Raw genomic sequence first — 10,913 nt, 5'->3', positions numbered from 1 at the left:
GAAAAAATTGAAAAAGTTTAATTCAAAAAATTTACTTTCTAAAAAAAAAAAATATATCAAAAAGGTCAATTTTGATCTAAACTCATCAATTTAAATTATTTTTATCTTTTTCTTTGGTTTTTTTAGAGACGCTTTATATTTCTCTTTTAGATAAATAAATGATTTTTTATATATTTTAAGTTTTTTTTAGGATGTATTTTAAGTTTTCTTTCGTATGTTTTTGTGTCTTAACACGATATTGTTTGTTTTGGTTTTTCTTTTTTATGTATTTTTTTTTATTTCTTGATTTAAATTGAAAGATTAATTTTGAGAAGTGGAGATTCATCAATAATTTTTTTGTCGTCAACGTTACACATAATATAGTCATATTTGTAACTTTATAAGCTTTTTTTTGTTATGTTTTTATTAAGAAGGTAAAATGGAATATATTACTGAAAATCTGAAAATTTCAACACAAGAATGCCAAAACAAAACCGACAAAAAGAATACAAGTTTACATCACAAAAATAAGAAACTAAGAAAAAAGTGAAAAAAAAACTACCTTATTACAAATGAATACTCAAACAAAATAATGGGTTAAGCCACCACAAATGATAAGAAAAAACAAAATTTTGACGATTTGCTTTTAGCCACCAATAAGATTGCAACTTAATTTTATCAAGTAATGGGTTATTAACATAGATGCTCTAAATTTGTTTGCAGTTTCATTTTTTTCAGTGACTTTGAATTTATGTTGTATCGATATACTCTATCAACTTTAATGGATAGATGAGTATCATTTAATTTGTAAGAAAAAAGTCAAACTTTTAATGATCAACCGCTATGATAGATTGAATGTGTAAAAGTCGTCTACACTGTTTTTTTGTCGAATAGTCTAATAGTTTGAGTTCACACATTTTAAATATGGAGAAATGAGGCAGTCTAAAGTTCGAACTCTAACCCTTGCATAATATTGTCCTTGGATCTACCAACTGAGTTGTGTGTATGGGACTACATTATATAAGTTAAATCCATATAAAAATATTATGCTTTTTCTTTAAGTGAATTGGGTATAACCTCTAGTTAAACTGAAAAAAAAATACCATCTCATTCAAGTGTTCTTAGGTGATAAAATATAGAATTTAGAGTAAATAAAAAAAATAACAAAATTGAATCTCAAAATTGTAAGTGTTTGTTCATTAATTTTGAATCTTGTGAATCAAGGAATACTCGTGTTATATATCAAGTGGAGCTTACATGTTCAAAGACTAAATTGACGTTAAATACAATCAATGATTTTTTTTTTGAAGTAAAATAATTTAATAAGTTTGAAAAAGTAGCTTTGATAGAGTGCAAATCCGATCAATGATTTTAGTGTCGTAAATATTACAGATTCGGATGCATATATCCTACATGTTCATAGACTAAATTGACGTGAAACTCATGATAAGATTAGATATTCATTTAGCCTTTGTTTGGAAGTTTGGAGGGGAAGGGAGAGGAGGGCTTTGGGGGGTTGGAAATATATAGAAAAATGGACAAAAAATTCACATTTTTTAAAAGAACAGTTTTTTAGAGAATGATAAACTAATACGTATGATTAATATACTTTTAATTTTAAGAATATTACAACAACATAGATTGAATTTGAAAAATTCATATAAACCCTCCATAACCCCAAAACCCTCCCCCAATACAATTTTTTAGTTCCCCCAAATGAGGGGTATTCTTTATTATGAGTAAAAAATTAACCTTCAAAACCCTCTCCTCCCAATGTCTTCTATTTTTTCCACTTGCTTCTTCCTTTTTACCAAAACTCTCCCTTCCTCTCCCCTCCAAACTCCCAAACAAAGCCTTAACATTATCAAGTCATGGGTGATGTTAGGGTAAGAGTGAAGCAAGTCGTTCACGGTGAGCGAGTTATATGGGTCATTTGATGTGTGATGTTATGATGCATTGTGAGTCAGTTGTACTCTCTACCTCGCTCCCATTATTTCTCTTATTTCTTTGTGTTTCATGTTCGTTCCTTCTACTCTATATCTCTATTTGAGATCCAAATTCCTTTGCTTGTATTGTTTGTGTTAACACTTCAATTTCTACAAGAAGGTGCATTGATAATTTAGAATTCAACTCTGAGATAAATATAGTCTAACAAAATATTGTTCCACTTAAGAATTAAATACGGATTTTTTGAACGATCATTCATTTCATGAAGTTCATTCATCTTTTGAATTCAATTGTTTAATTATTAACTTCAAATACTAAATAAATTGTTGGGTGTTGCTAACCGGTGCCCCTGGGGCACTGGTTAAAGGAGCAATAAATTGATCATTTTCATTTATTTTATCTCAATTAATATGAGAAATAATAAACCAATTAATTAAAATTGTATTTAATACTCTCTTAAAGGCACAACAACTATTATATAATTTTGAGAGTTGATCAATTTATATCATGTGAAATAGAAATATAATATTATTTGAATTCTTCGTGTAAGTTTTCCTCATAACAATATTGTTTTTTCCGTGAATTTTTTTTTGCACCATATTTTTTCGTCCCGTGAATTTTACGATGAATTTTACTCAACATATTGTCTTCTTTCATTTTTTTAATTAAAAGTTGTTGAAATAATTAAATAAAGACAAGATATTTTAAAGTCCAAAATAAATTAGCAATTTCAAAGATAAAACATATTCGGATAAAATATCAAATACAAAATCATTAAATGTGTAATTAAATTCTCTTCAAAACAAAATTGCATCCTTTAGAGAGTATTGATCACAGCTTTTATTAATTTTAATTAGTTACTTATTATTTCTCACTTTAATTAAGGTAGATAAATAAAATCTATGAATTTATTGCTTCTTAACCGGTGGATCTGAAACACTGGATAGCATTACCCTAAATTGTTTGTTTGGTCGGAATAGTTTAATTTTCCATTTTTATGTACGCGTAAATTTCGTACCCCTCTTACGCGCGTGATTGCCGCTCCCTTCCTTCTCTGTTATAACATCAAACATTGCTGCTTTCAATTGAGCTATGTGATATAGCTTTTTTTGGTAACTTTTAAACCTTTTTTTTACAATATGATTGAATATCTACTGGCCACTGGGGCTGATATTTGATGTCACTACAGTGACTATACACATAAATAAAAAAGATTATGTTATCTTGTACCTTTAGGACACAAGTTAAAAAATTTAAAATAAAAATTTAAAATAAATTTTATATTGAAAGTATAACTTTTACAACCTTTGAGATAAGAATGCACAAATTTTTAAAAAAAAATATATTTAATTTTTTAACTTATACCCTAAAATCACAAGTTAACGTTTCAAAAAAAAACATGTAATGTGTGTAGTGCAGCCACTTGTGCTTTCTTCTGCTTTGGCATTTATTTACTATTTAATAGCAAAGTGGGGTCGGGCCATTAAGCATGCAGCAGGACTTATTTGCCCTAAAGATGGTCATTTCGTCTACATAAAGTGCAGAGGGGCATTGACCATTATGTTATATAACATTAGTCAATTAAGGTATGCCATGTAGCACATACTTTAAAAAACATATATCAAATAAATTATTTATAAAGTAATATCAGTATGTGGCACATTTTTATTGGTCAATGTTATATAACATTGGTACAGGTACCTTAATGGTACATAAGTGGTGTCCAGTAGTTCTATGTTAATCGAGTGGCTATAGTTTTAATCTTACTCTATTTTTCTATTTCTATTTTATTTTTGTTTTCCATACATCTCTTCAAATAATCATATTGGGAGATAAAGATGCCCCTCTCTTCTTTTTTGGTTAAGCAGGTATGTAATAAGAATTCCACCTTGTGGTGAATAAGCTAGAACAAACACGCACAAGCAAAAGAAGAAGAAAACTACATGACACCAGTTAGGCAAAGAAGATGATTAGGCCTCCAATAATTATAGTCGAAATCGAATAAGATATATGTCGATTTAAACCATCAAAATATATGAAGCTTAACATTTTCATTTAAAGAATTAATATCTTCCTCTTTATACTGAAATATGTGCATGTTCCTCTCTTTCTGGATTATCCACACAACTAAAAGTCAAATAATGTTAAATGTCAATTGAACCTATTTAGAAAACCCACCAAACTTTGTGAACTGAATTAGATGATTCAGTAAATTCCCTTGAGCCGTCGTTGAAAAATCTAACCAAAAAGAAACCACCATCCAAATTTTACAGTAAAAATCACAAGTAACAAAAAGATGATACATATTTTCGCTCAAACCACACTCAGTCGTACAAATTTGGACATTGTTCAAAAGAACATTCCACCGAACTAAGTTTTCTCTCGTTGGAATTCGATTAAGAATCAAACAACAAGAAAACAAATTTATTTTTAACGAAATTTCTTTTATCCATAACAGATTATCGTTTATAATTGAACTGTTGTTATAAGATTCTCGCTCAGCTTCTTCGGTCAAACTTTGATAAGCATTGATCACCGTATAACGATGGGAAGAATGAAGGTTTCAAACCCATATGCTCACCACACTCCCCCACAAACTCTCCTCCCAAGAAAACAAACTCCACCGCCATTTTCAAACTTCTCCATCGATTTAGTTAATGTGTCTCTATGCCTCTTTAATTTATTAATTCTTATAATTATCTATTTGATGATATATCATTAAATGAATGTGTAATTTTTTTTACATTATCATTTAATATCAGTTAATCTCAATTGTTATAATTTATAAGCTTTAATATTTTATGAGTTCATTCCTCTTGCCAACAACTTTAGGGGATGAAATTCAAAAAATGTTGAATTCCTTTTGGTGGGAGGGTCCAATAAACATGATGGAAAAGGAAACAATTAGCGAAGATGGAAGAAGCTGGCTATGAGAAAGGAACACGGTGATATATGGGTTCTCGACATACATATGATTTATTTTGGCTATGTTAGAGAAGCAATGTTGGAGCCCTGAAACCAACCAAGATACTATAGTAGCGCGAGTCTTCAAAAGGTAGATATTTTCGAAGGATTTTTGTTAATGTATGTTGGGTCATAACTCGAGTTTTGTTCGGTGTAGTATTCATGCTTCGTAGATAGTGGTCAAAAATCCATTTTTTCCACACGATTTTTCCCTTCAACAATATTCACCTTCATCATGTTGTTCACCAAAGCTATTGTTCATCAATTTTAATTTGTGGTATTATTAGAATAATATCTCGTAATGAAAACATACCATAATGTATTTGCCTCCTTTGCATGAGCATATATGGAGGCAACCCCTCGCTTCCACCAAGCTCCGCAAGGAAGATCTGAAGGGTTTTGTTTGTCATCTTTGGAAGAGTTATTTGACAGTGATAAATCATCAGGAGATACCTTTGTCTCCTGCTCTGCTGATTCGGTTGTTTCAGACTCAACTACGTTTTCATCGTATGCTGTCACAACACCAATGTCTGTTTCACTGGGGAAAGAAGTGTATTTTGCAGGGCTATGATATATACTTTCCTCTTTTTCAGTCAAACCAAAATCTGGTAGAGTTGTACCTTCCTCAAACTATTTTCCATGAATAGATAATCTGTTGATTTTCTCATCATAATATTTCATATCCTCAAACTCCCTTTGACACATCCAATCCTTCTAATGTCAAGTTTTCTTCATCCTTTCCACTAGGCTTGGCTGCTTCTTCATAAGTCTCTTCAAAGGCAACACCTTTGTCTCCGGATTCATTATGAATCTCACTATAGTCTGTTTCCAATGGCAAGTTTTCATGCTTACTTGGTGGAAAGGCGAAGTGACCAGACATGAACAAAGCGTTCGATGTCTCAGCTTCATTTATTGCGTATGCATCTTCCTTGTCATCATCCTTCAACTCAACTTCACGTGGACCAGGAGTAGCTGCATAAGTTGATGTTGTGAGAGATACAACCTCCCAGTCATTACCGCGAGAAGACTTGTCCCCTTCATTTTCAGTTCCTGCCATCTTTTGTCTTCATCAAAAAGTTGCTATCAGAGTTCTAATTTTACTACAAAACCAAAACCAAAAAGTGAAAAACAAACATACATAGCAAAAGCAATTATGCAGGCAGGGGAGAGGTAGGGCAGTTAGGTTGATCAAAAAAGGTGTTCGATTTCATCACAACAATGCATACATCTACGAGAAAACTACTACTTTTGGGAAGAAAGAAAAAAACTAAAAGTTTCACAGTTCGCAGCAATAATTAACTTCTTCGGTAGACATAGCAGATAAGAACGTCTTAAAATTGTTGTTTTTGGATTTCCAAACTCTTGTATTTGGATTTCTAAATTCTATTATCTACCGAAGTTGTTACTAGGTTGAGTCACGACCAGGTCGCTCTCTTTAAGACGTTTCGTGGCACTGCCCAAAATTGTGCAAGGCAGACTATCAACCACGCCGCCTCCAGGATAAAACAAGCTCAGCTGCAACTGTGCGGTTAACTATGCACTGTAGAAAACCGTTCGAGAATTACACCTTCAATATGGTACTAAGACCATTCTTTTAATACTGAAATCAATATGGTACTATGACCACTCTATTTTGGTGTTGAGACCACTCAAATATGGTATTACCACCATTCTAATTTTTAACTTCTCCAAATATCAATATGGTATTTCAACTACTCAAATATGGTGTTACGACCAGTCTAACATCTAACTTCTCCATGAATTGAAGAAGAATATATATGTTTAAGATCATTCTTATTATACCGAAAATGGACTATGATCTTAAAATATTCTTTATTCTAAAAGGACATAAATAATTGAAGGGACTATGCTCTTAAGACCATTCTTGATTCCGAAGGGACAATATATCGACAATGGACTATATGGTCTTAAGAACACTCTTAATTTCGAAGCGACAGAAAAGAGTAGAAAAAAGAAGAAGGACTTGTCAACACAAGTCGAAGGAGGGAGAAGAGAGGAAAAACACAGGAAGCATCAACTGTGAATTTCGGTGTGTGGAATGCACTGTGTGAGCTCTCTATTTGTAGAGAAAGTTCACAACTAATAAGTGAGAAACTTTGGGAGTAAGTAATTCTCATATTAGATCTAGTACAAAAAATATCTCAAATTGAGTCTCAAAATATATCATATTGAGTATAAAAATATATTATTCAGTACAGAAATATATTACTGAGTATCAAAATATATTTTAGATCATGTACTAAAATATATTAGATTGCCTTCCCCCCAAATATTTCAGATTGTGTTCCAAAATATTCTAGATTGCGTTCCAAATTATTTTAGCAAAACTTGGGGACTAAGAAAGTACTTTCTAATAATGATTAAATTAATTATTTAATTTATCATTTCCAAATAATAAAATATATATCAATATATTTTATTCTCTAGTGCTTACTTCGTCCACATAACTATGTACCTCTTAGAGGTACACCCCCACTATATAAACACTACTAATATGTGTTCCATCCGATGTGGGACTTCCACTTTTTTCAATTCACACAACACTAGTTCTACCTAACATGGGAATTTGTGTTTAGTCTTTTTAACTCAATTTCCACAGATGTTCCAACAAGGTTGGTACATTCTATATCGAAAACACCTGTTTCGGACATTCCTTGGAAATTAATTTTATCAAAAGCACCAGTATGGGCTCTTATAATCTCTCATTTCTGCCACAACTGGGGAACATTTATTCTATTAACATGGATGCCTACTTACTACAATCAGGTTATTAACCTATGCTTTGTATAATACATTTTTTACATCACTTTCTATATAGTTGGATTTACCTTTGCAATGAAATTGTAGGATTTAGTACATCACAACTCCCACTTATTACTCCATTGAATCAACAAGTTGATTGATCATTTTATCAGGTTCTGAAGTTCAACCTCACCGAATCTGGGCTCTTATGTGTTCTTCCGTGGTTAACCATGGCCGTGTTTGCAAATATTGGAGGGTGGATAGCAGACACATTAGTTAGCAAAGGTGTTTCCATAACAACTGTTCGAAAGGTATGATAACCACTTGTTACTAAAATATTGTCATGCCTGATCAACAACTATTACAAATAATGTTCTTAACAGAATGCGGTGAAGGAAATTGTTAGGATTCATTTCACTCTTTGAAATTATTCTGCTATTAATATTTATGGATAATATGGCAGATCATGCAATCGATCGGATTTCTAGGTCCTGCCTTTTTTCTTACGCAACTGAGCCATGTCAAAACACCCGCCATGGCAGTATTGTGCATGGCATGCAGTCAGGTTTGAGCTAGATCAACATTTCTTAGTGTGAATTCCTCAAGTTTTGGCACTTTTATGCCAATACAACATGTTTGCATATGATTTCCATATATGCAGCCACCTAATTCAAACCATAATCTTTTTTTTTTACAGGGATCTGATGCCTTCTCACAATCTGGTCTTTATTCCAATCACCAAGACATTGGACCACGTTATGCTGTGAGTCATTTCTTTTACATATACCATGACCAGTAGTTGGTAATTCAGAATGCATTAAATCCTGGAACAGATTCCATTATACATGTCACCACTCAGGCTATTTTGTTTATTCAATATCTCTATATCATAATGCTCACGAGGTTCAATTTCAGGGCGTATTGCTGGGACTATCGAATACAGCAGGTGTGCTTGCTGGCGTCTTTGGCACAGCTGCAACTGGGACTAACTCACTATTTATTATTAACAATATTTCATTTTTTTTTTTCACATTATCTTCCCGGATCAACATTACGCCATTCCCGTTGTGATGAAGGTCACGACGTTGGCCGAATCATCACCTTGATTTTGTGTCAGTTTTCCCAGGCTAGTGATTTTAAGGAGACGCTCAACAATAGTTTCTTTTATTAATTTTGATTTTGAATGAGGATAAGCAATCAACTTTTATTATTATTCCAAAAAACATGATATGGTTTGCAATTTGACTGGAAGGGATGAGATTGTGAAGAAAGGAGGAAAAAAAAAAAGTTGTCGTGCATGGAATCCGACACAAAGAAGGAGTAGAACATTAACATGGAAGAATTTGTAATGGCTTAAGTAAATTCAGGAAGAAAAATAAAAAAAAAAAAACAAAAGAGATGCTTGGGTTCTTTGTTAAAACAAAATGGTGTTCAATGCTAAAACACACCTACATAATAAAAGTAGGTGGATGTTTTATAGCATTGCCCTATATACATATATATATATATATACACCAGTAATATTAGTGAGGCGGGACCTACTGTGGGTTGACTCGACCAATTATTTTTGGAAATAGAATTTCCAGCGGAAGGTGCTATATTTGGGTTGGTGGTAGAATATGGAAAGGTAATGTAAGTAAAAGTATTTGATTTTATATATGTAACAAATTTTGTATTTTATCTTAAATTGTTGTTTTGTTTTTGTTTGATTTATACATATTTTTTCAATATAATTTATCTATTAGTTGTCCTTATTAACAAGGTAACAACCAAAAGTAAGTAACTTAACTGACCTTTTTTGTTTGTTTGTTACAAAACGAAAGTTTCTATTAACCTTTCTATTTTTTCCGTTTGAGATTTGTCTAATTACCCGTTTTCTAGCAAAATTTCAAAAATCTTAGTAAGATTGCAATGTCCATTGCAACATCATCATAATAGAAGAAAGTTTCATATGATAATATTATTGTTTGGTTTGACGTTCAACCACTTTTATTCGCGTTTGACAACTCTTTCATTGTGATAAAAAGAAGCTATGAATGGTGGATTTAAGACAAACGTACCACGGTTGCCAATTTGCTGCAAAAACAAACAAGCTATATATCTTCAAATCGTTTATTGGCTTTCATTAAATAACCTCTTAGATTTTCTTTATCTTTACTCTTGTGACTCTTCCCCATAACAAGATATTTTTATTAAAAAAACAAAAAAGAATAGCCTCATATGAGTCATGAATGAAATATGATAGAAAACAAGATAGGGAAAAACAAAGAGAGAATGAGTGTATAAGAAAATTTAGGAGAAATGATAAAAAATAAAAATTTAAAATTAGTGGTATTATACTGTGAAAGTCACATCCAACTGATCTTTTAACTTTGAATCAAACCTATGTGGATCAAATTAAGGATTTGGACGAAATGTGTTTGTGAAACAAAATTTACACCACTAATGAACTAATCTTGAACCACTAAGCTGGTGAAATCTTCAAGCATTATTGCTATTTGGGTTAACAAAAAATAAATAGTTATTTGGGTGAGAGAAACTCACTATTAAAAATATTCCAATGTTACCACTTTCCTTCAAGCATAAGTGACCCAAACTCATTTTACTTTTAATGACCACTTTTCTATTTATTTTATAGTAGACTCACTACCGAATCTGTGCATCATGTTTTAAGTATGATCTTCTTTGCAAATGCTAGACCTGAATTTAATATATTATCTTTTAGACTCGTTTTTAAGATTTAATAGTTTGATTTTTTGTTAAAAAGAAATTTAGTTTGATCTTTTCGAAAGTCTGTTCGAAAATTCTACTCCACTACTTTTTTTATACAAAAATCTACTACACTCAAGTGATGAGCAACGTAGACTTTGGTAAATAGGCTAACAAAGTTTTTTTTAGAGAAGACTAACAAAGTTAATAGACCAATGTCATTGAATTATATTTTGAAATCTAACACAATCTTAGAGAATATAACTTAATATGACATCATGCTTTAAATTTTGTATTTAAATATGTCAAAAGTTCATGTTGGCCATTGTGATTTTTTTTTTGTTAGTAAACAAAATGAAAATCAGGATCAAAATCTTTTTAAATGACAAATATTAATAGTTAATTGTTAGATTAATATTTTTACTCATTCGTTTGAGTTTGAACGAGAACCCCAAAATCTTTATCTCTTAGTTCAAATCATCTAAACTACCAAATCCCCAACAATATCAACATTTGATGGTTGAGCTAGGTCATTGTGTTTTTTAATGACA

At 31.5% G+C, this 10,913-nt stretch overlaps 1 protein-coding gene and 1 pseudogene across 1 annotated transcript; one reads left to right on the top strand and one right to left on the bottom strand.

Annotated features, from left to right (window-relative positions):
• Positions 1-5,157: 5,157 nt before the first annotated feature.
• LOC11426424 (ATG8-interacting protein 1-like) lies at positions 5,158-5,947 on the bottom strand (annotated as a pseudogene).
• A 1,596-nt stretch (positions 5,948-7,543) lies between these two features.
• On the top strand, positions 7,544-8,724 carry LOC11415663 (ascorbate transporter, chloroplastic). Its single transcript, XM_024776908.1, has 5 exons — positions 7,544-7,677; positions 7,827-7,964; positions 8,117-8,218; positions 8,351-8,416; positions 8,569-8,724. Exons 1-5 carry the CDS (start codon positions 7,657-7,659, stop codon positions 8,722-8,724), a joined length of 483 nt encoding a protein of 160 aa, XP_024632676.1. The 5' UTR covers positions 7,544-7,656.
• Positions 8,725-10,913: the final 2,189 nt, after the last annotated feature.

The sequence above is a fragment of the Medicago truncatula genome, chromosome 2 (genome assembly GCF_003473485.1).
Source record: "Medicago truncatula cultivar Jemalong A17 chromosome 2, MtrunA17r5.0-ANR, whole genome shotgun sequence".
Classification (NCBI taxonomy): Eukaryota; Viridiplantae; Streptophyta; class Magnoliopsida; order Fabales; family Fabaceae; genus Medicago; species Medicago truncatula.
This window is presented reverse-complemented; position numbering and strand designations above follow the sequence as displayed.